Source organism: Tachysurus vachellii, chromosome 15 (assembly GCF_030014155.1).
Source record: "Tachysurus vachellii isolate PV-2020 chromosome 15, HZAU_Pvac_v1, whole genome shotgun sequence".
NCBI lineage: Eukaryota > Metazoa > Chordata > Actinopteri > Siluriformes > Bagridae > Tachysurus > Tachysurus vachellii.
Window position 1 is genome coordinate 11,772,646 of NC_083474.1, and position 27,289 is coordinate 11,799,934.

Consider the following 27,289-nt stretch of genomic DNA (forward strand, 5'->3'; position numbering starts at 1 on the left):
GACAGGCATAAAGTTGATTAATTTAGTATGCAACACAAGTGGTGCTCAAGTGCTCGAAGAGTTGATGATGATGATGGTGTTCAAATGATGAACTCACACGCCATCTTGTGGTCATATCGTGTTATTGCAAACTAATCATGACTATGCCCTACTGCCTTTCTCTCTCTATACAGTACATTCAAGTGGATTAGAACAATGAAAAGTCTCTATGTAGGGGTCAAAAGTAAACTTTAGCATTTTTTTTTGCACATTTAAAGATGTTATCCCATAAAAATATGAGTTACAGGCTAAAAAATAGCAATAGAAATATGAAATACTCCCAAAAGAGGATCACATTTAAAAATAAATCACAGTTATCCAGTCAAAAGCTCATTAATGCACATGGATAACTATGCTATAGTGGTATTATATATTTAAATAATTATTATTGAATTTTGTACTTAGAAACAATATAAAGTGTGCATAAAATTATGCTGATGTATATACAGTTTAATAAGCTGCAAATGAAATGCAATACCTTTTAATATGTATTTACTGTCCTCAGATCTTTCACAATGTAAAGAATAGGGATGGACTTAACTGTGATTTTGCCATTTGGTTAAAACAACACATATCTGACATTATATAGGTCAAATGATGACAATGATAATGTTTGCCTACATTTGTCTTCCTCTATCCGGTGACAGAAACCTTTATCTGTGACATGTCAAATTACCAGAAAGTCAAAAAGTCATCTTTGTATGGTAGAAAATAAAGATTGTTTAGCAGTACAAGTGTATGTGTCTGGTAAATTGATAGTCAATTTGATAGTTGCTCAAATTTTAAACACTGGTGTTTAAAAAAGAGGAGGCGGCGGAAGAAAAAAAAGCACTCACACCAGCACTGGTGATGCTCAATGTGCTGAGAATAAATAAAGATATGAAGTAGAATTGCTGATGTGCTAAACATCATTATATAAGTCATTATAGCTACAGTGTGACCTGCATGGTAGATGAAAGAGTAAATGACTGAACTGATGACATCAAGTCAAAAATGTCTTAAAAGCTGGAATCAGAGACCACTGCTGTGGATTTTGTACATGAGAGCTGTTGATCAGTGTCATCTATCCCAAAGTGTGATTTGTTCAGTAATGCTGGTCTCCTTAGTTACAGAAGTGATCACTGCTCGCCTATAGCTGAACACAGACAGTCCAGTCTTAAAGTCACAGCAAATAATGTTTCAAATGAATTATTAAGAGTTTCATCTGACCAGACAGGCTTCTCCACAGAGACCACAGCACAAGAGTAAGATTGTGTTCTGATTAGAGAACAAAAAAACCCCTAGAGTCACAAACGTGCACCTGCAACACTAACTTTTTTTTTTTTAAAGAAATATTAATTAAATAAAATATTTACAATTTTAGTACGTCTTACAATGATACAAAACTGTATTTAATGACTATGACAAACATTATAGCACAAAACACAAGCTGGTGCATGTTTTAATAATTTTATTTTCTTTTTTTATATATATAGATATTTTTTTATTTCGATCTGTACAACCAAGAATCAAACCTTTTCATAAGTCTAGCAAAAACTGACCTGTACATAGTTATGCTGTGGGCAGGATTGCTTTACACTCAAAAAAAAAAAAATCAAATAATCAATCAACTAGATAAACAAAACACTTCAAACCGGTCTTATAAACAGAACATGTAGTTGGGGTGAAGAAAGAGGAAAAAAAAAAAACAGGCAAAAAAAAAAAAAAGACATGATCCCTTTGTTTTCACACACTCTTCCCAGTGTTGTACAAAAGAACAGTGAAACTTTATTTACAGATGCAGATGAAGTGAAGTATGACGGGACGATGAATCATGGCAATGGAAGTATTTGAGGAGAAAAGGCCATGAACTTCTAGCACTGAAAAGAACAAATGGTCAGAAATCTACAGGGAATAACAAACAATTAGAAAAAAGAAAGAAAGGGGGAAAAAGGTTCCTGCATTAAAGTTGCTGTGCTGCCTTATTTGTTTGACTGTATAGTGCTGAAATACCTTAACAGATTACATCCTATAGTACATTTAAGTACATCAAAGCCTGGTGTGTTAATGTTTTATTTTTCTCTCCACAGCTTCAGACAAGACATCCAACAACCTGAGCACCAGACAGGGAAAAATAAAGCCCATTCCACAGACAGTACAGATCCTATAGCATTTCAGAGAGAGTGAGGTTACAGAAAAGTGCACGTCCCTTTGTAGTCTATAGAAACATATCCTTTAACAGTTTACAAGGCTGTCAGTTTCACACAATAATAAATCATCATCATCTTTTTAGAAACAAAATTCAAGGGAAAAACAATTCAAGTTTTGAAGTTAGGTTGAAACCAGACAGATGTAGTTTTTTTTTCGTCAATTACTATAGCAGCACACATATAACCAAAGAGAAGCAAATCATAAAGGGAAATTAGTGCTCATGTAAAAACAAATGAATTAACAGACCAAATGAAATTAGCTGGTGAAATTTTAGAAATTGGCAACATTAGGATGGAAGTAGTATAGCAGCAGAAAACTGGACGAGTGAGCCCTGATTCTCACACACACACAAATAATAATAATAATAATAAAAATCCCAGTGGTTTACACTCATTTGAACAAAATACCATAACAGCAACAGAGCATTCCTCAAGTCAAACCCAACTATAGGAGGGGGGAAAAAATGGAGACTTCGTAAAGCTTTTTATGTTTTACAAACCAATATTACCAGAGCACTTATTTTAGCAGCCAGCATAATGAGACTGATTAAATGGTGGACACTCAAAACATTTCAGACTACAGACATTAGATATTGACCATGATGGCCGTTTTGATCTAAAGGACCGAAGTGTGGGCAGAGTAGACTACAAACAATTGATCTAACCTCGTCTGGTGTTTACGCAAAGCCTCGTTAGATAGTGAACCGTGGGTTGATGTGATGTGCTCTGAACAGGACTGCATGCATACTGACACAGCAGTGTCTACCCAAAACAGGAGCTCGAGCTCCGTTACACCTTAGTGCACTGATGTGGAAGTTCAATCACAGGTCAGGATAAACGTGTAGTGGAGCCATGTTCAAGTGAAGCGCAGGCCATCGCTTTTTTGTATTCCTCGAGATACATGAGAAAATCTTGATTAATGGACTCTTAAATAAGAGCAAACAGAAACAAGCTGCATATGATGTTCACACTGAAGGCAATTTGCAGGACATGTCCCACATCCCGTGTGCAGGGGAGAGCAGGATTTTGGTTCCCTCTGTAAGGCCACATTGATGAACAAGACTCTGTGGTAGAGGATCACACACCAAAGTACAGTGCGTTTCTTCACGACATGGACGAGTCCTGTTCTATACACTGAATGTACACGGGTGTTTGGGACATTGGGCCTCGACCTCATAGGAACTTGCTATAGTGAACCACTAGGAAATAAATCCAATAATAATGTGAACGAGTGAGACAGAGCTACAAAAGTTGGGAACCCGAGCATCAACAGTCTTTACAAACTGCACCATTGTTACATTTTTAATATACACCTTGTTTAATACACAAGTGCAGCTCTTAAATCCAGTTTCATTTGTGCTGAAAGAGCCTCGCTGGATGGAAAACTTTATCAACTTGATTTACTTACCAGATTTCAAGAAATTTACACCACTTTCTCAGTTTTCTTTTACAAGATGTTTTCTGATCAAAGCTTGATTCTCATTTTCTGTTATTAATTGTCCCCCTGTACAGTACAATAATTTCTTTTGAAAGGGAGTAGAAAGCAAAACCTTAAAAAACAAATGTAAAAGTAATTTTCTGCTAGCCGATGATGTGCACTTCGGGTAGGTGGGGTCTAAAAAGTGAAGGAGGGGATGGAGGGTGAGAGAAGATCAGGAGGGGGCAAGGGATCAGAAACTGTCCACCCACAAAGCTAAGCCTCGCTCTGCTAACGTACGATTCAGCAGAACCACCTGCAAAAATGAAAAAGAAGAAATTGAATCAAAAACAGGTGCTAATGTAAATCCTAGCAGGCAGAGAGAACTGAAATAAACAAGTGAAACAGTGAAATAAATAAATAGCATGCATTAACAGCTCCATGCCGGTGGCATAAACGGACACATCCTTGCCCTTGCTTTCTACTGTTACGCAAAATAGGAATGGATTTACTTATCAACTGCTCACAAGGGTATATAGAACATGAAATTTAGTAGCAATAGAAATGCTGGAATCGCTGAAATATATCTGTGTTCTAGTCGTGCACTTTTTATTGATTTTTTTTTTCGAAGGGCTGACACAAGATTCACTGTGGCTTCTGTTAATGGTGTGCATTTTAGGTGCAGCACATCAGACAATACATGAAATAATATAAAATAGTTTACGATCACCTGGGTACAGTGCCGATCTTCTGCATTCTCAAACAACTAAAAACTTCCATGTCTGCCTTTCTTTCAAACTTTTGTCGTCATATGTTTCAATCTCTGTGTACTTTCTTTTTATAGAGTTTTGTGAGCATCACTAAATGCAAATGAGCTGTTGTGGGCTTTGATTTGTGATATTTACACAACTTTACTAAAAGACATTAAACGTCAAAGTCAAAGTTCACGAAGTGAACCTATCCACACCCAGGAGCACGTGTTCTACCCGGATGTCCTAAAGCTCTAAAATAACAGTAATTGTAGTAACTCCAATACTAAACATCAAACAAGAAGCCCCAAAGGAAATTCTCTCTGCCTTAAATCCAGGAAAATAAAAAAAAAAGACTAAATCTGATTAACAGCACAAATAATGAGTGATCTATTCTCTAGTCAGAACACTCACCTCATCTCCAACCATGTTCCACATTTGTACTAACGGAAGGCCTGTGTTATTGTCGTAATTTGTAACCTAAAATACAAAAATAGATTAAAAAACAAACATCAATCCAACAAACAATTTTCAGACTACTCATGTTGGTCAGCACTTGCCTGTGCAAGCAACGGTAGCCCTTGTGTCATCTCTTCCAGTGCAGAGTTGGCTTCAGCCGAAAAGCCTTCCTCTCCTGCAGAGGATTAGAGGAGGACATGAGGCAGGTTATTCACTGGGGGTAAAACCAACTACTATTTATGCAAATACTGTGATAAACACACACCAGGAAGAGGAGTGATGTTGTCCAATAACACTTCTGTCCCTTGGAACGGTAACGTCACGAAGTCAGACCTGCAAGAAACAAATTATTTATGAAGAGGAAAGCTAAAAACCCAGGGTGTCATACTTTAACACCGAGCAAAAGGAGCAGCAACCTAATCTGACGAAGAGCATCAATCTTCACTCGGTCGTAGCCACCGTAGTCCACGTATCGGATTTCCACTTCGTTAGATTCCTTATAGAAGGAGATAACCTGCGCTCGCCACCACGCTCCCTCTACTGCAGGAGCCGCACAAATCACTCCAACTAAACACACAAACTGGAGATTAGTCGAAAGGAAATGCACAGTCTGAGTCCGTGATTGTGACAGGCTGGCTTTCTTACTTTCAGCGGGTGAGGGCAGTGTAGGAGTGCCAGGCTGAGAGTAACACATGAACATCTGCTGGTCCAGACTTCGCAGAGCATGATATGTAGGATGCGTGTGCTGCTGGACAAACACATGGCCTGCAGAGACGATGTTCACCACAATCACCTCCACTGTTACGCCGTTAGGAAGCAGGAGCTTTACAATAAACAAAAAATAATAATTATGAAGGCTCAGTTCCAGATAAGCAACGAACAGGAGTGAAAAGTCAAAATACACCATATCTTATGATGCTTAAGCATTCATGAAGCTACAAATAATAAGGGGTTATGTTTTGTTTCAAAGTGTTTGTAGTCAGGTAGCTGATCTGTGGCCTGTCTTCAGTTAAATAATTTACATGAATGCATGTGGATGGATAAACCACAACAGATTAACTGCTACAGAAGCTAAACTATCATGTTTAAAAACCAAGTGTCGCTGAAATACAGGCAGCTTTTAAATTCCACACGTATAATCAGCTCAGGTACAGTATCCCTGTATCGATGGACACCCACAGAGATGCACAAGTACAACGGAAACTTGTTTATACATAACTACAACAGGCCTATTGTGGTTGACTAAAACTATTGGCCTTCTTGTTAATTGTGTGTGTGTGTGCCCTCAACTTAAAATGTGTAGATTGTTCCTTGCTTCTTCCACACAATCATCTTTGGTGCTTGTCTACCTGAGACAAAGGCCTGGACTCAGATGTGTGCTATAACTATAATCACCATTAAGTCAGTGTTAATATTGATGTAGAATCAACATTGAAGAGTGGTAAAATGATTTTAATGGGAGATCCTGTGCATCCCTCCTCTCTAAAATACTTGCATGAGTCTGAGGAGTAAATACTGCAGTGTATAAGGAGCTAACTAGTGTGCAGTACAGGTGTGCTGATTGGCCCACGAGTCACATGATCAAGTGAATAAATGATGTCCTGGTGGTTGTCCAAGTTGTCATCAAATGACGGTATGAAAACCAGTTTGAGTGTGTCTGCTCTGAGAAGAGTGGAAAATTACTTTAAAAAAAATGTGGTTAGAGTGACTTTCACACTCCACTAACCTAACAAAAGGCAGAAGGGATTTTCCTCTCTGGCAACATTACTGAAGAAAAGCAAAAACCAGAGTGAATCTTACCCAAGAAGTCATGGGAAGGGAAGGCAGCGAGAGAGGCAGCGATGGAGGAGCATACAGGTTGGTCAGGTCCAGGTCTTTAAACTTCTTGCCAATCAAGGCCAATGCTTTATCTACCTGCTGCTGGGCGCCTGAGTGCAGATAATGCATATAGTTGCCATACAGCACATTTCAACACAAGAGAACACCCAGCAAGCTCAGTGGAACATCTAATGCACCAGCACACTCACCCTCTATATGGCAGATCTGAAACTCTTGAGTGTAAGGCAGAGTTGAGATGTAGATCTTTGCACCAGAGCTCTGCTTCAGAAAGCTCACATACCTTCCTTGTTTTCCAATTAATCGACCAACCAGATGCTGCAAATGACAGATAAACAGGACAAAGTGAGCATTTCCCATTAAATAAAACGACAAAATGTCTTAAGACAGTACGGCGGAATCGGATTGGTTGGATTCAGATTCAAGGATTAGTCGTCACATGCACATTCGTAGAGCTCAGAGTTACTGTTTAGGGTTCGAGCCCTAGCAGCACCAAGATGACACTGTTGTGCTATTAAGAAACAACAGCATAACACCCTTAAGACTCTACTACTCCAGTATCTGGCCCTGTGCTCTGACCGTAGTGTCCTAACAAGCTGGGTTAAAGTGAAATGAATTTTTCACAGTGCTATAACATATGTGACAAATAAATGCTTCTTCTGCGGTATGCATGCCGGTATGTATTTATATACACAAATGGTGTTCAAGCGGGGGCACGGTGGCTTAGTGGTTAGCACATTCGCCTCACACCTCCAGGGTCGGGGTTCGATTCCCGCCTCCACCTTGTGTGTGTGGAGTTTGCATGTTCTCCCCGTGCCTCGGGGGTTTCCTCCGGGTACTCCGGTTTCCTCCCCCGGTCCAAAGACATGCATGGTAGGTTGATTGGCATCTCTCTGGAAAAATTGTCCCTAGTGTGTGATTGCGTGAGTGAATGAGTGTGTGTGTGCCCTGCGATGGGTTGGCACTCCGTCCAGGGTGAATCCTGCCTTGATGCCCAATGACGCCTGAGATAGGCACAGGCTCCCCGTGACCCGAGGTAGTTCGGATAAGCGGTAGAAGATGAATGAATGAATGAATGGTGTTCAAGCAAACTAACTTTTGAACACAGCTATGAAAATGTACACAAAACAAAGATCACCTGGGGGGCTTTACAATTATGCTTCAAGAAACTATGTTTGTTGGATTTACCATTAAAGGTTGCATGCTTGGGGAAAAAAAAAAAACTATTAAAACTATAGAGAGTGGGACTTGAGCAAACACCAAACTCACCTTTGGCACCTCTATTTCCCACACAATCAGCTCAGAGCTTTGTGTTTGACTGGCCTGGCTGCCACTCTGCTGCCCATTTCCTGTCCCCAAAGCGGAGCAGCTGTCTACTGAATCCATACTGTTTACATCCGAACCTACATCAAGACATGGAGACAAGGGAAAAAAAACACACATACAAATAAACAGTACATTAAGACTACCATTCCAAAGAGTCACGAGTGACAACTAAATTCATTTACACATCCTACATTTATCTTTCTGTAGGCCTATATATTTTCAAAAAGATACCACCCAGCCCATATAAATGTCCTTTTTTCCTTAGTAGCAGGATTTTACCTGGCATCTCTACATGCAACGACAAGCTACTGATTTGTATAATACGTTTACTGTAGATGTGTTATACATTTATCCATATCCTGACCTTTACAGTGCTGGGAGATAGACCCCGATAAATAATGAGACAGACTCTGGGTGAGAAGGGCCATCACTGTCTGCAGATGTTTTCCCACATATACTCTAAACACCTCTAATGTGAGAAAGTGTGAGCTGGGATCTGTAGCTGCATGTCTAATGACGAGTTGTAAAATTAAAATAACTGCATGAGCTGTCGCTTATTTCAGGCATTCAAAGATTTGTAAAAGATGACACGAAAAAAATGGAACGCAAACAGCGTTTTTCTGCCCACAGAACAGACGCATGTCATGATAGTGTAGAACAGTGACATTAATCTGCCTTTTCCATTGAAACTGTTCTAAAAGCTCTCCTGACCACTCCTTTACAATAAGGCTTGTGTAGTCCAGCATTTTCTGCTTGATTACTGCTCAGTAAAGCAGTTTTTTGTTGACAGCTGTGATATCAATATAATTTATTGTATAGCCCTAAACAACTGTTGTTGCACTACCTTGCTGCCAGCTCCGTTAACAGCTGTACGTGTGAATTATAAATCTAAACATAAGTAAAATTAGGTTGAACAATGAATTATCATCATCATCATTATTAAAGTTACCACAGTGAACACCGAACACTGAGATACATATTAAGATCAGGTTTGTTATACTTTTCATGAAATTTGCTGAAATAACATGAAACCTGTTGACAAGAACAAAATTCCTCTTTAAACAGGAGAAACATTTATTTTCCAGTTCTGTATCACATGCAGCCAGATTCATTAAAATATCTTAGTTTAGAGATGAAACGAAACCAATAATAAAACTGTGTCAGCCAATATCGATACCCAACCAAAGTCTAGCTACCTTTTACAATGACTAATTTTTAAAATGCTATTTTTATATAATTTAATGGCTCTTCAGAATAAAAAAAAAAAAATGCACTAACAAATACATAACTAAAAACATGACTTACACAAAAAAGTAGCTTTTCTAAAGTCCCCCAATTACGTGCAAAATACGCTAAATATAATATAGTATAATGGAATCAGTCATGGGGAGAAAAAATTATTTCTCTTTATATGTAAACAGGAAATCATTTGCAAAACCAAATCATTTTCCACCATTGGTCAGAAAGTCATAATTAATCCCCCCCCCCTCAAAAATCCTGATTATCGGATCTGCTGTGTCTCCAAGTCTCTGTCACATCACATATGGCCGTATAACGTTCAACAACTTTATTGGAAATCCGTCTTTTTCCGCCACCCAGCCTCAAGTGCAAAAATATACATGCAACACTTGAGTTACCAGCCATCCATGCGAGTAACACCACAGCCACTGTTGACATGTGCACACTGCAGACGTGACCACTAGCACGTTCGATGGTATGGCACTAATCTGAATCCAGGACTTGCTCCCAAACGAATAACTGCACTCAGTGCTGACTAGTGAGTAAAAAACTACCAGCGTCTATAATAAAAAGGGAGCCTACGCGTTGAAAAATGCTAGCACATGTCTATTGAATGGGGCTCCTACTGAGAACAAAAAACAAAACCAAGTTTATAGTAATGATGTTGAGGACACCAAAAACAAAGCCAATCCTGAAGAAAAATAAATAAAAAATAAACTCCACTTTTACACGGTTTGCCACACTTGGTACCTGTGAACAAAGGGTACTGAAATTCAGCACAGTAACTTAGCTACAGTCCTTTTTAATAAAAACAGCAGTAATATGGGATCCCAGATTTATCATCATCATCATCTACTGTACTGTAGTTTTTCATATTTTAGCAAGTAGTCTAATGAAACAGAATGCCTTTAGACTAGGTACAGATTAAAATCATGCAGAATACTTTTCAAGCTTGGCACTATAACTGTGCTAATGCTAAATAGCCAATGGATGAGAAGAGACCACAGGGAACGCAAAGGGTGTTTCAGCAGCTGAAACACCACAACAGCACAATAAATCATAGCAAATACTCAGACCAACAGGTGTTTGCTTCAAACCATATAACACGCTTACACCCTAGAGAAGACTCTTTCTTTCATGCTTTAGATGAGAGTGGAGATTCCCCAAAAAGACTGGGGTGAAGGTGTGAAGACATGTCAGTGTCAGTCCCACATTCATTCACACCTAAGGGCAAATGTACTATAGCCAATCCACCTTCATGGGTTTTTGGGAGCTGGGAGGAAACCAGAAGATCCGAAAGAAGCAGACAAAAGGTTACTTCCCACTTTATCCTAAGGCAAAACAGTTAACAACTAATTTATCTGAGCAATAAACAAAGATTTATGAACATAATTAAAAAGGTATGTATTCTATGTACCATCTTCTGTATTGCATGGGTTTTCTGTAATCAGTTATTAGTACTCTCTACTTATCAGAAATAATGCCACTGACCTCCGGATTGATCAGCGTCTGCTTCACTGGATCCGTTCCTGAGAGCTTCCCCATTCACCTGCGCTAACACACAGGAAGTTGTTGCATGCTCCGTGCTCAGCACAGTCTCTTCCAGAACTGCTAAATTAGAGCTTTCCTGATGTCCATCTCCTTTTTCCTCTGAAGTCATGATCCCTGAAATATGAATAAGGTCCTCTTTGCTGTCGTGCACTGCCGATGATAAATCTGTGCTGATGACAAGGTCCTCGTTGCTGATGCCATCCTCTGACTGGCATGTGCTACACCCTGAATCCTCTGTTCCCATCACAGACTCCTCTTTGGCCTGAACCTTGGGAAGGATCCGAGTCGATTCTAACTGTCCCTGATGGTCACTGAAAACAAAATTGTCCTGTGTCTCAGACTTCTCCCAATCAGAGGGAGCGAGGCAACCGTTGATGACCTCCTTGGCAATCTGTGCCGCATGCTGTTCTACATGATCTTTGTAGCTTTCAGAAGAGGAACCCACCTGAGACACACACTTGTTCTCTTCCCTGACGATTTCCTTTCCATTTAAAGTAGACACAATGCTGAAAGCAACCTCTGAACCCTCGCTGACCTGAGACAAGGAGCTACTGGCTGCCAAGACCTCATGGGCAGCTGATGAAATGACTTCCGTGATGAGACCAGCTGCAAGGAGTTGAAGCTCCTCTGTGCTGTCGCTGCTCTCAACTGGACGGCTCAGGTCTCCGTTCTCGTGGTTCTGGAAATCGTGTAAGACCGGTGAGCTGGTGGAAACTGGATGTGAGTCAGGAAGTATGGGACTGGCAAGACCAAGAGACTGCTGTAAGGCAGCTTGAGTGTAGTGATCCTCAGGTGCTGGTGAGGTGGCAGCCAAGTCATCTTTGGTGGAGGATAGACCGTCTTTTGCCAAGTCTGCTTGGACGTTCTCAGCAAATGGCACAGCCAGTACATCACCAGCCACCTCTCCTTCAGGTTCTGGGCGCTCAGCTTTGGACAACTCCACAGCCTGACATATAAGTGGTGTCATTTCCTTAGTATCAGTCTCCTGTTTGTCAAGTGTTTGATCCCAAGGCTGCCCAAGTGAGCCAGAAGTGTCCAACTTTGCTTCAACAGGCAACTGGTTGGATTCCATGCTTAGAACAACTGCCTCTTCTATCTCATATAGAGGACTCTCCTCAACGAGACTTAACGGCGTTGCCGCCAACACTGGGGGCTTTTTAACGTCCACTTCAAAGCTGCTCTGTTGGGAGTCTGTAGCTGCAATGCTGCAAGGAGGTGGGGTGCTCAGCTTTTCCACTAGCTCTAAGGAGCTGACTGCTACTTCTAATGAGGTGCTTGATGCCAGTGCGTGAATCCGTGCTACAACCTCCGGCTCAGAAGACACCGGTTCTTTGGCATTGGCGTTGTCTAAGCAGGGACTGCCGCGCATGGTCTCCACCATTCCATTGGTTCCCTTAGCAGGCGAAGGCTGCAGGGCCACAGCAGGTTCCTCCTCGCTGTCATGGCTGGTGATTCGTGCTTTCTTGCGAGAAATGTACCACCACCAGCCTATGAGTGCAAGCACTCCAGGAAGTGTGTACGGGACAAAGGAGCGAAATCCGAGTGGCATCTCCTGTGTATCCTAAGTACTGCTCCTGTGAACAGAAGAAGAAACACTTGAGTCAGAGCTTAGCAAGCTGCAGCATAAATAAATCAGCATAGCGGTAATGCTCAATATGGTTTATTAATTAACTTCACATGTAAAAAGAAATTAATGTGCATAGACATAAAAGCTGCTCACAATGTGTATTTCCTTAAGGAAATTAATTATAAAGTGTTCTTGAATTGACACCCAGTCCTACTATAAGATGGTGAAGTATGATAAATTATGAGGATAAGTACAAGGATATATCTGCAGGTTTTTCTAACTGTATGCTGCTGAACAAACTGAAAGAAAGCTTGCTAACTGGAAATTACATTCTGAACTCGCGTATCCAAGTCACTATAAAATAAATGGTGGAGACTGCTAGTGTAAGAGGGCATCAGTAGAAAATATGAAAGAACTGCTGACTACTGTGCAAAGATGATCTGAAGCTCTGTGTAAAGACTCGCTAATCACATCATTTGCAAAATACATAAAAAAAATAGTCTTTGTTAGAGGGGCCATTCTACATATCAGTAACAAAAGCTTGTCCTGTAGAACTTTTCAGAAAAGCATCAAAATGAAGCCACTACATGCCATCCTGAGTATCAACAGCAGGAAGATTCTACGTGTCCACCAGTACCAACAAGCCCAAACATCGGGCTGGACTACATGCTGTGCTTTCTTGCCAGCAGTAGGTGAATGTTAAAAAAGGATACCCAGAAATGCCTTTCCTTAATTGAGCCAGAGAAGCCCAGGCTGTGAACAGAAAGGAATGCATTACAGGGGGCAATGCGTCTCCTCTCTGTATGGCTTCCGGAGACATGGCACCGCATAAAGGGACTCCGTGTTTATAATATTATAAACTATGATTATAACCCCAAACAGATTTGTTGAAATGGGAAGTGTTAATACCATTGAACAGGGAAGGACACATGCCATGTGTAGTACCAGCGTGAATGCTAAAACAGACAAAGTGAAAAACAAACTAACCAAAATGATTTTTCATCAAGTTCAAACTGGCATCACAGGAATCATCATAATCCTCAGGGTTAATTAAGGGTTGATGTCTTAAAACAAATAACCTCTTAAGACTGGTAACTATTTCAATATTTGTCTCATGTGAGGCAGTTATCCAAAAACAACCCTGAAATGTTAAAAGGGGAAAAAACCCAACAACTTGGGAAGATTTTTCGATAAAAGCGTCTGAATGTGAAATTTCCAAGATGTTTCCATCGATGGTCAAAATGACTTACTGAGCTTATCTGTGTTTGTTATGACTGACATGGGATTAAGAGAGCAGTGATGCGTAGTCACCTTTTTTAGATGACACCCAGGGACATTATATCAATCAATCCAGGGTGGACATTAATTTATGAAGAGTTCAACAAGTACTGTGTACAGAAAGTGTGTGTGCTCAAACAGCGTGACTGTCAGCTTCTCAAATGGCTTGAGGTTGAGTCGATGGGTCGTCAGACAAATTTTGCATATAGCCATTTAGACAGTAGTGATGCACAAAGGCAGCACTGGGTGGGTGGGGATTAAAGCCAGGCAATCACGTCTGTCTCTGTATGTCCTTCTAACTATAGGTTCCATTTAGTTTCACATCTGTCTAAAATAACGTGTCAGGATCGATACCGAAGTATCTATTACACAATCAATGAGGACTCAGAATCCAATTACTTAAATGTACAGTAGGTCAGGGGGTCATCATCCGGTGAACTACAGACCTGATGTCGCAAACCCAGCAAGGTATTTCAGAGGTCCAGAGTGACTACAGAAAATATACTGTAGCAGAGTAAACTTGAATAGCCACCGTTCAGCAATTAGCCTCCTATACATATGAACAAGCACAGGTTCGCTAGCAGATGCTGTTGCTGCTTATTCAGTCATATGCACTTATCTGAATTATTTAGTTAGTGTTAGCTACAAATGACAAGCCTTTTCAGTGCACAGCATAAATAAAATGAAAAATCTATACGTTTGTAAGAACTCTCTCTAGTCTGATTAGAGAACTGATATGGCTCGTTTTTAAAAAATGTCAACAAAGACAAATGCTTATCGCAATCAAGTCAAACAAATTTTAAAATGTGCATGTGTTCAGGGGTCATAGCACTAGTCACAAATGATAAGGTGAAGTGCCACTATGAAGCAAAACAACTTCTTCAAATTGTTTTATCTCCAAACACTAATTGTTAATGTTTTCTCAGGCTACCGCTCAATGAATCAACCAATAAGACGTGTTCAATTGTGCATCTGGACCTTTTGTAAGCAAGAAATTCAATAGAACATAAATATACCTTCACGGTGTTTTGTTAAAGAATCTTGGGGTAGGTTTAGTGTCTACTCCACAGGTGTATCTGGGGTAAACTCTCTACAATAAACATTCCTAACCGGACGTAAAGAAAATGAATAAGAAAATCTAATCCTTGTTCTATTTATAGTACTAGTGCAAAACATTTTGGAGGAGTGAAAAGGTGACAGTAGAAAAGTCAGGGAGGGAAATAAAAAAACAAATGAATAGATAAATAAATAAATATATATGTATATACAGGGTATGAATTGTATAAGTTATAATTTCTAGGATGCGCGCACACACACGCACGTGCTTACTGTAAGATATCTATTGGTAATTTGGCAGCTGGAGCGCGCTTCACCTTGGTCGAGGTTAAATAAACGCAAAGGCAGAGAGGAACATGGAGCCCGGTTTGGCTCTATGGCGGCCTGCACACACCGAGTCAGGCACCGCGCCACGCCAACGTACGACCTTGGGGGGGATAACTAGTCCCTCTAGGGTCATTGCACGCCTAGAACACGTTAAAACGTTGGCATTTCGGCACGTTTTAAGACGCTTATTAGCTGTGCGGTTTGCACCGAGACGATCAAGCAGCTCTCACGGGTCTGAGATCATGTTAATACGCGCACACGATTCACTCCTCTGATCATCTAACTGCTTTCCAAACGCGATCAAAATAAATCACGTGGACGTTTTACATCATGTAATAACAAACGCAGTATAAAAAAAGGGGTGATAAAACTCACCAGAAGTGCGCCGTGCGAAACTGAGACGCATGTGGCGCATGGTGTAGCGCACTGGGTATGACTCCATGCGCGCTAACGGACTAGCCGTATAATGCTAAGACCGGTGTTATTCATGACACAAATAACGCAGTCGGAATCCTGCTGGCGAATAATAATAATAATAACAATTAATAAATCTGCACTCTTACAGCAGACACACAATACGCGGTTTATTTGCTACAAGGTCCAGTGCCGAACGAGCCCCAGGCTAAGCTAGCTGGATTTGACCTAGTGCATGTTGAATGGAGTGGAGTAGGCCAAGACACAGCGCCAGTGAACACAGCAAGCGGGCACCTGTCCACTACTACTAACCCAAGTGGCACTGACTTTCAGCTATTATAACCCCTAAAACAACTGCCTAGCGTTCGTAATGTCATGTTATTACTTTATAAAAAAGGCAAAACCTATAGATAAATCCAGCGTGTCTTTGGTTAAACGCGAGTCGTTAGAAGACGGTTGAGATTTGCGGCATTACAAAGGTTTGATGTAATCGTGCAGCGTTCACAAGCGCTTGCTGGATTATAGCTCCGCTACACGAGACACGCACCGCGGACCTTAATAGCATCGAGCACGTTTATTTTATTTTTTATTAGAATTCGACTAAATCAATCAGTGTTGGGCAATAAAGCTCACCGATCTACATGCTAGCTATGCTGTATCGTCGTTATTATTATTGTTAAATCTAAGACTAGCTGGTTTGTGTGTGTTGTCTGAATCTGAACGCATTTGTGGGACAAAAGTGTGAGATGAAGTGCTTTCAGAAAGCCATAGTTAGTTATGTAACAGCGCACATTTAGCTTATAAACAGCGCTACATTGTACATTATTATGAACGCTGAATACGTGTGAAATAGCGGGAATAAAGAAGGGAGGAATGAATGAATGTGCCACAATAGCACACCGCTAGCTTAACAGAGGACAACACTAAGACACCAGTTAGCTTGCATGCTAGCTAACCGGACCAGCTAACAATCCGTGTCCCGGGTAAACGCACACACAGACCGGCCTCTCGGTGCTGCACCGGGGCGCAACACAATCTCACCGTGTTTTTATGTCCTTCCTACTGACACTGCGAACTGCACAGCCGCGATTAAAGTCAGTTATTAATCCAGTGCTCCGGACCCAACACCATCCAAACGCGTCCCTACTCAGTGTCCGTCTCTTTCTCTCCTCCCCACGTGTTATCCGAGCGACAACACGCTAAACGGAGCCGGATCAGCTGTTCACATCTCGCGATAACGACGCTGCTCCAAGCGGCGCGCTGAGATCTCGTGTAACTTTCTTTGTAACTTTACGTCAAGGCTGCGGTTACGGTGGAGATGGTGATGAGGATGATGATGATGATGATGATGATGATGATGGGTAGAAATAATACTAGTATTTATTCATTATTACACAAACAAATTAACACACACAATAACTAACACAAACACACACACATACAAAAGAACACACACTAACACCGTTTATCAAACACTCCTTCACAATGCTGGACAATGTAAAGTCACCAATCCATCTACTGACATGTTTCTGTAAGGTGGGGGAAATCCCAGAGAACCAAGTAAGAACTTGGAGCTGTGAGATAGCAACATGGTAACACCACGTGTTACCAATAATAATAATAATAATAATAAAACTAACGATAACCTATTATTATTATTATTATTATTATTATTATTATTATTATTATTATTATTATTATTATTATTCCTCTTCCGCCATTGAAGTCAATGGCAGCCCATAGAACCGTACATAGGAAAGTTATGTAATTTGGCACACATGTAGAGGCCAGTCTTAGAAGTTACTATAGCAATTTTGGTGTGTCTAGCTCAAACCCTCTAGCGCCACCAACAGTCCAAAAATCCAATTATGTTCATGTTCATAACTGCTAAAGGCCTAGAGACAAAATTCTCAGAATCAGAATACAGCACAAAGAAGACTGGGCATCTGTCTGTCTGTCTGTCTCGTGCTCTGTCTGTCTGTCTGTCTGTTCATGGTAAACATTTGAACACACAGCACCTGAGCGGTCACTTTATATTCTCTTTGTGGTGAGCGCTCTTCAGTGTGTCCTCTACTCTCATCAGTCTTCCTGTAAACCCACAGCATCACAGAGCTCTGTTTCTGCTTTCAGGGGAACTTGTGAGGTTTGGTGCAAATGACCAGCACCACAGTGACACACACACACTCACCCTCACACACACGGACACACTCTCACACACACGGACACACACACGGACACAGACAGACACACACAGACACACACTCACACAGACACACACTCTCACACACATACTCACACACACAGACACACTCACACACACGGACACACACTCACACAGACACACACACTGTCACACACACACACTCACACACACACACTCACACACACACACACTCACACACAAAAATATCATAGTGAAACCTACTTCCTGTCCGCCACTTTGAATTATATTGCACACCTACTTTTTCGAACTCCTCCTAGAGCGCTCGTTTGATTGGCTTGATTTTTGGTCATCATCTAGAGACACTCCAGACAAAAAGTTATCAAAAGTTTATTGATAGACCTATCTGTTGGCGTGTAACACATCAAAGAATATGATGGCGAGCTCACTGAAATGTATTTGAGCCCTGACTCTGATTCTGATTCTGGTCATGTAGAGGCCAGTCTTAGAAGATACTGTAGCAACTTTGGTGTGTCTAGCTCAAACCCTCTAGTGCCACCAACAGTCCAAAAATCCAATTATGTTCATGTTCATAACTGCTGACTCATAAGGCCTAGAGACAAAATTCTTGTATATTTTGGATCCTTTGCTCATGCCGATTCAAATGCACCATATGACGTAATTTTTGTCATGAATATCTTCTCAAACTTTTTGTGCACAGGGTCCCTTACAGGTGAGAGTAATTTCCAAAAACCCCTTTAAATTATAACAGTTACTAAGCATATTTTTCCTTGAAAGCATATTTTTACAATTAGATCATTGTGATTCAGATTAAGAGATTGTTTACAGGGTTGTTTAATTCAAATTGCAATTGATCTCGACAGATATATTGTTTAAATTATCTTAAACATTTTAATAAAATCAACAGTAGCAAGACCCAAATGGTTCTTAGATGTAAATTACCCTTCTTAATAAAACAACACAATTCTATAATTTATAACAGATTATTTTACAGATTCTCTGGCTAAACATTTAGGGTCTCCAGGAGTCCACAGCTCCCACTTTGAGAACCCCTGGTTTAAACTATGAAGTTATAGGAACTACAGCAGCTAGCTCTTTGCTTGATATGCAAAACCACACCCGTGGTATTTGTCATTAAATTAATATACATTTATGTTGTATATTTATATAGGTACAACTGCAATGTATATGCTGTAATGTTGTATATATACTGCAATGTTTTATAAAAAAAATTAAATAAAGTGACAATAAACAAGTTATCCGCATGTATATGGTATATCATGTCTGTCCTGTAATGTTTAAGAAATAGTTCTTCACAAGGTGATAGAAAACGTTAAATGATGTAGTGTTGTGTTCACCATAGTACGTTTCTGCAATAAAAGAAAGCATATTATGTTATTTATTTCGAAGTTCAAATAAAAATATAAAGGCAAAATTAATGTATATAACAAAATTATGAATATAAATGCACTTACTTTATGTAAAATGGTAAATGTATTACTGATGCCCAGTCTTCTTTTTGCTGTATTCTGATGTACATCAGTTGAAGATAGATGATGTTGTTGTTTCATTTAAACAATAATATGAGAATTCGATTTTTGTCAACCACAAGGTAAAGGTTGAGCTTTTGTTTCGGCATATACATTCTAAAACATAAAAAGTAAGTAATGATTATTCTGTCAAAAATTTAAATGATGAGAAAGCATGTGAATTATAAGAAGAATTATGAATAAAAATACTAACCTTAAGTTTCAATGCACGATTCTTCCATCACCAACAGTAGTTATCTCAGTCATTTAGTCATGTGTGCCGATGCGAACAATAGGATGGATGAAATATTAATGTTCATTTTTGTGATAAATAAAAGAGTCACATGTAATTGTTAAACAGTGGTTAAAAAGCATTTTTGTACATAGTCAAGGTGATTTTTGGCTTGTATAACATATAAAAAAAAATTTCTCCAACTTTGCTTAAAATGCAGTTAGTGTTAGAGTGTAAAGAATAGGTGTGGTTGTGCTAAGAACTAAAACTTGCAAAACGCAGCATATTACAAATAAATAAATAAATAAATAAATAAATAAAACAAGCAAAGAACTGCTGAAGCAAACAGTGTTGTAAAATAACTGTTATACACCAACCCCTGTCACACACACACACACGTCTTGTTGTGGCTCAGGCTGAGTCCGACGATCCCAAAAATATCATAGTGAAACCTACTTCCTGTCCGTCACACACACTTACATTTACACACACTTACACACACTTACACACACAGGGGTTAGGGTTACACACACCCCTAACCCTAGGGGTCAAGCCAATCAGATGCGCTCAGAACATGTCGCTGATGAACCATACAGAGTGTGCGAGTGTGAGTAAGTGTGCAAACACTTACACACACACTCACACATACACACGCACACACTCACACTTATCACACACACTTAGGGGTGTAGACACCTATTGTTATCTTTAGTTTTCTTATTATTAGCATGCAACGTTTAGTGACAGCGCCACCTAGTGGTCACGAGATTTTAAAAACAGCTATTTTCGCTTAAAACTACTGCAAACTTGAGTCTAAAGTCATGAAGGAGGTGTTAGAATCCTTGAGGCATGCTGAGTCAAACGATACCAAACGGTTTTTGGACGGCCATTTTGTGTGTCGGCCATTTTGAATTTTCACGTTAAGTTCAGTATTTTACGAATGCAATGCCATATCGCTACGAAACTTGGTAAGGTTCATCAGCGACATGTTCTGAGCGCATCTGATCGGCTTGACCCCGGTATCGCTGCTTGCAGCTATATTTATTAATGGTGCTTGCAAAGCAACATTATTACTATTGTGCCGGACAAAATCTCGGCGTGTAACTTGTCCCGCAGCTTTTGTCCTAGACCCATGAATGACTTGTCAAATCGACCGGCTCATTGAGGAGAGGTTTGCTATGACTTTTATAAGCGATCCGAGTACCGGTACTGGGTCTCAAAATGGCCTTTTTTCCCCATAGACTCCCATTATAAAATATTATTTGGAGGTTTATAACTCGGCAAGCTTTCGAACTACCTACACCAAACTCGGCCAGCTCCTTTAGGGTGATACTCTGAACAAACTTTTAAATTGGTGTTCCGACTGACCTTCCGGTTGTGCTGCAGCCCCGCCCCCAAAATATGCAAAATCAAAAAACTTTTTACAACATGGACATGTGACATATCAAAACACTCAGAACAATGAGGGGAACTTCCTCATGTGTATTTTGATGATGTCACGTGAAAATAAAAAAATTAGCACAACATGGACATGTGACATATCAAAACACTCAGCACAATGAGGAAAACTTCCTCAAGAGTATTCTGATGATGTCACATGCTCATCTCGACTAGCCTCCGGGATTTGCCACTTGCAAGCACCATTCACATTTTCTTCAGGAAATGTACGTTCTAGTTATTATTATTGTTATTAATTATTGTAGCAGTACTATTAGTAATAGTAGTGAATAGTACATGAGCAAAAAAAAAATCTATTTAAAAACATAAGATTTTATTTGTAAATTACACTGTTTTCAGCTGTCAGTACTGCCCAAGTCCCCTAAAGTAATAACAGACAGTGTTATCCTTCACAGGATCCCAGGGACTCTGGAGACAAAAGGTGGGACACCTGACGATGTAGAGATGGCAGTCATCCTACAAACCATGTCTCTGTACTGGGGAGGAATCCCCAAAGCACACAGAGAACATAGAACACTAACACACAAACACACAAATTGAATCCCCAACTAATTACAAAATTTGTAATTCCAGTTTTGCACTGAATTGCAGGCTTTTGCCGACCTTATCTGAGGATTCAAACAGCACAGAAAATATTAAATTTTCTATGAAAGATATGGGAAGGTGGAATGTAATACATTTGTATTTCCAATTTTTTTTAATGGCATCCTCAGAAGTATAAAGTAGTTTTTTTAAGTGTTTATAACCAGTCAATAGATTCAATGTATTGAATCTGTATTTTAATTTTTTTTTTGGAAATACAGATGTAGGAGTTGTGACAGATTTATACTCCAATATGTGCACCAAGATTTACTAGATAAAACATTCTGTATACTTTTATTTTTAATCTGAAATTTTAAAGAGACTTGTATTCTAAAATACAGGTCTCCCAGATTATTCAAATACTGACAACATGACATAAAAGGATGAATGAATAAATAAATAGAAAAAACTATTTTGGTTTAACTTAAGACTTAAGACTGTCAGTTCTATAGAATTATACTGAAAATACAAACCATCAAAAAACAAAAAAAAAACAAAAAAAACCCACCACCACATAGAAAGCTTCCTTGATATCACTGTGACAGGGTAGTGGACAACTTTTATTATGAACACAGGTATAATTAAATTGCCATGTTATACATGTACAGCAACTAACTGCTTTACAAAAAAAGCAATACAATGTTTTATTTACAATCATATAACTTCCAATTTTACACAAAAATATTTACAGATGTCTAATGTGCTGTTTACAGATGATTTGGTGCAATTAAAACAAGGTAAATGCTTCAGACCAACACAGTTTTGCATTATAAACTACACATTGTTACTTATTTTCAATGTATGCAGAGTTCTTTAGCCATAAATTGGGATGGAAAGGAGTAAGACTTTGCTAACATCATAGTTTACAAGTCTAGGGAAAGCATGCTACCAATTAACTGATGTGCAGACAAAATCCTCATGCCTGCATCTATAGCTTTAGATATTAGACTCCTGCAGATCCTGAGAATTTCATGATTCAGTTAAACTTTCTCCAATCAAATCGGTATCTGGCATTAATGGACTTGAGGAGCAGAGAGGGAATATCACAGGGTTAAACGGACTCATCCTTATCTATCTCAGTCCTCTATGTAGAATAGACATGTAATGTAATAAAAGAGACACTGCAACTGATTTGACCAATCTGTTTACAAGTGAGAGAAACAGGACAATGCTGCAGAATCATCAAATGAGAAGACTAATACTGTAATGCCTTTAACATGACTGCAGCTTTATATAGACACTGGTATAACAAATGACAATTATAAAATACTGTAATTATAAGGTTTAGACAATCAGAACAGAAGAGTTAAAAAAAAAAAAATGCTGAAATAACTGCAAGACAGGCTTGGTCCCATTCAAAAGCAACACATGAGCTTAATAAATCACCACTCACTTAACATGATCAGACTGTTTAAAGCCATTTGTTCAAGGTTGAGTGGGTGGAGACGGGTATAGTGGTTAAATAAACTTACTTACTTTGGTTTTATTAAACAAGTACTGGGTAATGCATTTGGTAGTTGCCCTTTTTAGTGTTAAATTTCCCTTTAAAACAGTCAACAAGACAAAAAAAGAACTTCTTGGAGAAAAAAAAAAACAACTATAATGGTAAATTGGCAAAATAATTTTGGCAAAAAAAAGCTCTAGGAATATGTTAGAGAATATTGCACATAATCAGCAAACCACCTCAGGCCTTGACCTTTCTGTTTAATGCATCTTGGAGTCTCTACTGTAGTGGTATTTGTAAATGAAAACGTAAATAAGTTGTACTAATGCGAGGAGAACAGGCATGTATGCACATAGAGATGAAAGGATTTCATATGATGACATGTGAGAAGTAAAATAAAACACGCCATATGAATGTTGTGTCCGTCAGTCACGAAGGAAAACATGTCCTAGTCTCCTTACATGTCATCATGACTCGCTGTGTCCAGTTAGTTCTGGACTGCTTTGCTAAATGCCTTCTTACCGAAGGGGTACCAACAGCAGAGCACATACTCAATCTCTTTGTCATATCCATCTCTTTCTGTCTTCTGTCCTTTAATCACACAAACATTAAATAGATATGACACCATATATTTGAAAAATCATTTGAAATTACTTTTGCTCCCAAATGTCATTTTGCTATGCGCAGTATAATGGGAATTTTTCATATAGCACTCGTCGATATTACTGTTCTTTGTCAATATTATTTGAATGACAGATGGTTATAAAGACATTGTGATTATAAGGGATACCTTCACTGATTTTGAGTTAGCTAACTTGACAGAATAAATATGTACAGTAAATGCAGCAAGTAATGATACCTATATATTTGAAGATATGATTTTTTTTCTTTCTTTCTTTTTTTTTATACTATGCAGCAATGTATGGACGTATGTATAACATGAAAAACATTTCGCAATAATTAGTACCTGTATTTCCCCTTCTTCAGCCTATCTTACAAAGTATACACAGCTGGTAGACCTGACAAAGGCACACAATGGACAAAAACAGCAACCCAAAATGTGTGAGCATCGTTGTCATCATCATACACATCGTTTCCATATATACATCTGCTCGGCATCTGAACGACATCCGATCACAGTCTGGATTTCCAGCTTGTTGATAACAGGGTCTCTGAAGACCTGCGGATTCAATTGTCCAGGATAAATGGACCCAGCTAAATCCTGACTTTGAGGCCTTTGTTCTCCACAGTCAGACTGGTCAGGTGTTGTAGTGGTTATTTAAGTCTACCACTCATTTTATAGTCTTTTTAGACTTCACCCACCTTTGGATGTTTTGCCCCAAATTCTCAGAATGTTTTAGAGCAAGCTGGTGCCTTGTTCTACAGTCTGTATAATCTTCTGCTGATACTAAAGATTAAATAAGCAGACACTTGTCTTAATAACCATGTGGGTTCCTTCTTGTTCCCCTGACTTTCCCCTGAGTGGAAGCTGAAAAGTCAGTGTGGTGGAAAAGGATATGAACTGCATGTTTACAAACTTCACTTCATGCGCCCATAAAAGCATCTTGATTGATTCTAAACAGCAGTGCTGAGATCACATTCCACTCATGCAAACATCCCGCACAGGTAAACACTAGTCCTCTGGCTTCCACACCAAACTAAGGTCGAACTAAAGCAATTCTCTTATGCAGGAGCCATCTTAGACTGGAGAACGTGGAACGGAAACAGTTTATGAAGAATGGTTAATGCAGCCTCCCGAATGCCGAGTCAGGTCTCAGAGCGCGCTCAGACGATCTTCTTGATGCTGGTGCGTTTGAAGCTGCCAGTGCTTCTCTGTTTCTGCACCTGGCTGGCTGAACCGTGGCGCGCTCTGCCGCTGCTGCACAGGCTGGAGGTGGGAGACAGCTCCACGTTCTCCTTATCGATACCTGCAGGAGTGCAGGAGAGAGACAGTGAGTCAAAACATATGCCTTCAAAACCCACATAGCACTAGCACTTTAGGTCATGAAAACATTGCTCAGAAAATTATAAAATTTCTTTTTTTTCCTCTTTGAAATGTATCTTATGTAGAAGTTCTAGTAAGGTTTGTTGGTTTATGTGCTATGGCTTGTAATTGTCCAACAACATAGTCAATGAATGACTGCAATATACACTTTGTACAAGGAAATGCCACCTAGCCATGCGAGGGTCTAGACCTCTTCAGGTCACAGCATACAGCTGTGTCTGTTAATCTGCCTCCTAGTCCAAGGTGATCTTTGCAGGCAAAAAAGCTAAGACAAGGTTAAAAACTTTGACAGGTCTATTTTAAGTCTGTATAAATAAATATAGAGTATTTTACCAAAGTATCACAGATAAACTCTTTTGTACAAAACCTGGTTTTGTGTCACATTTGTTTATTTTTCTGAACATCTACCAGGTTTTCCAGACCAATAGAAAGGTGTTTGGTGTTGAAATATCCCGAATGGCGGGAGCAGCATAGTGCGTTTGCGATACCCCCAAGAATAACGTCATGTTACTCCCTATGTAGAGAGCATGTGTATTAATAGGATGTCATTTGGGACTTCAGCTGACTGGTGGAAAGGTTGAACAAAAAAATAATCAAGCATAAATACTCAAGATGGATGATTACTATTGTGGTTAAGTAAATATAAAGACATTGAGACGAAATAACCATTTTTCTTTTTAAGGTACTGTGTTTTTTTTTTTGATGGATTGACTTTACAACCAGTATCTAAAAATATATTAGAGTTCTTGTAAAAAAAAAAAAAAATGTTGATTTTATTATTGACAAAACTGGAGATTTTTTTTGCAGGTATCCATTCCAATCAAACAGGGTTTAGGGTTTGGCAATAAACAACTACAAATGCTGAAATCGTAAAACAGGGAATATGAGGAATAAAAAACGACATCAAATGATAAATAAGCACACAGGAGTTTTAGTTATTAAAATGTGTTGAATGCACTAACTCACAGGTTGCATAACTAAACTGAACATGATATTTTCTTCAGGGTATAAAACTCCTATTTGCAAAGAAAAATTAAAATAAAAGAGTCATTTGTTTTTCTGTTTTCTACTGTCTGAGATTATAGAAAGTAATCAAAAATGTTTTTCTATTCTGACTCAATTCTAAAATCAGTTCTGTTTTTCATTTCATTTTTTAATTTTTTAATGACGTCTATTCTCCAGTAGTCTGGTTTAAACCACATTAAATACCAGTATTGACCAGAAGGTGGTGCAAAACATGACTTTTACACTTTGTGAGCAAGATCTGCTCATCTTTGTAGACCAACAAATCAACAAACATGACAACCATTTAACACCAACCAAAAGAAACTAAAATGATGCAACATTAGTTTTTCACCCGAGTGATCGAATAAACACAGAAAATGAAGTGGTGTTATTCTACCGTTACAAACAAGCTTCCCTTTATCAAGTTCTGACTATTTATTCCAAAATAAGTAAAAGCAGGTGTTACAGAAACAGCAAAAGGTGAATATACCTGGGAAGACGAGGTGTGGTGGGAACACAGCTGACTTAAAGCTAGGCAGAGAGGCTTGACAGACATGCAGACATATACATAAATGAGTGGAAAAGAAGGCAGACATGAGTGATATTTACAACTCAAAAATAAGAGGGAATGAATAAAAGAAAAACAAAATGAATGCAGAGCCATGTAAGATCCTTGAAAGGTGGACAATGAAAGATGGGTCTGATTGGTGATATTAAGTAGTCGGAATCATGGACATTTAATTAGTGGCTGTTTTTAAGTAGTTTCAATTTTAAGAATCTAATCAATCTTTGATGAATTGATATTGATCATAAAATCAAATACTGGGGAAATATGTGACTGCTACAGTAAGACATCAATAACTCTAGAGACAATTTTTTAACTGGCCACTTTCAAAAATCTGAACCACCAGAAAAAGAAATGTAGACAAGTGATAGTCACTTAAATCAGTTACCAAAGTGTGCAAACTATAGAACTGGACATTAATTGCCCATCACAGCTCTATAGTTTAGGCTTGTACCAGCGGATTTCTGTGGCATCTCTTCTGCTGTCCTGGCATGGGACAAAGTTGGGGAGCGTCTATAAACTATGGGGCCCTCTGAATAGACAGCGTGTCCCAAATAAAGGAGAGAGAGTGAAGTGAGTTTAATGTTGATTTAAACACAGATGAGAATGTGCACACACATGCACATGCACACACTATACAAAGCTGGTTTTGTATAACATTGTGAGACATACTGCAAGCACTGAAAAGTGAGCAGCAATTCATGACAAAGTCTGTAGTGAATGTGTAGCAAAAGCAGCAAACAAACATAATACCAATGTCTTCAATCCTAAAGACAGACGTTAGGATAAACAGTTCATCATGCATATACATCTTTCTGTGTGCGCGCATGCATGCAGAAT

At 39.2% G+C, this 27,289-nt stretch overlaps 2 protein-coding genes across 3 annotated transcripts in view; both read right to left on the reverse strand.

Moving 5' to 3' along the window:
• Window positions 1-2,075: 2,075 nt before the first annotated feature.
• akap1b (A kinase (PRKA) anchor protein 1b) lies at window positions 2,076-16,756 on the reverse strand. The gene is made up of 11 exons (XM_060887955.1): window positions 16,489-16,756; window positions 10,746-12,379; window positions 7,959-8,092; window positions 6,881-7,007; window positions 6,654-6,781; window positions 5,499-5,676; window positions 5,270-5,420; window positions 5,119-5,186; window positions 4,955-5,028; window positions 4,809-4,874; window positions 2,076-3,961 (listed from the first exon to the last, which is right to left on the reverse strand). The coding sequence occupies exons 2-11, from the start codon at window positions 12,352-12,354 to the stop codon at window positions 3,899-3,901; spliced, it is 2,598 nt and encodes an 865-aa protein (XP_060743938.1). The 5' UTR covers window positions 12,355-12,379; window positions 16,489-16,756; the 3' UTR covers window positions 2,076-3,898.
• A 5,213-nt stretch (window positions 16,757-21,969) lies between these two features.
• Window positions 21,970-27,289, reverse strand: part of nf1a (neurofibromin 1a) — a 56,398-nt gene continuing 51,078 nt past the window's right edge. The window contains exons 57-59 of one of the 2 annotated variants that reach the window (XM_060888479.1): window positions 26,904-26,981; window positions 26,375-26,428; window positions 21,970-24,802 (exon numbers count right to left, since the gene is read on the reverse strand). In XM_060888479.1, coding sequence (XP_060744462.1) covers window positions 24,660-24,802; window positions 26,375-26,428; window positions 26,904-26,981 — 275 coding nt within the window. In that variant the 3' untranslated portion in view covers window positions 21,970-24,659. The remainder of the gene's footprint in view (window positions 24,803-26,374; window positions 26,429-26,903; window positions 26,982-27,289) is intronic. The other variant, XM_060888480.1, reaches the window with a different exon arrangement.

Excerpts from the sequence above, each read along its gene's own strand:
- akap1b (XM_060887955.1), bottom strand. The coding sequence starts at position 12,354 with ATGCCACTCGGATTTCGCTCCTTTGTCCCGTACACACTTCCTGGAGTG. Across the intron at positions 6,782-6,880 it reads TCAGATCTGCCATATAGAGG|GCGCCCAGCAGCAGGTAGAT; the intron begins GTGAGTGTGCTG and ends ATCTGCACTCAG. Across the intron at positions 3,962-4,808 it reads GGAACATGGTTGGAGATGAG|GTGGTTCTGCTGAATCGTAC; the intron begins GTGAGTGTTCTG and ends TCATTTTTGCAG.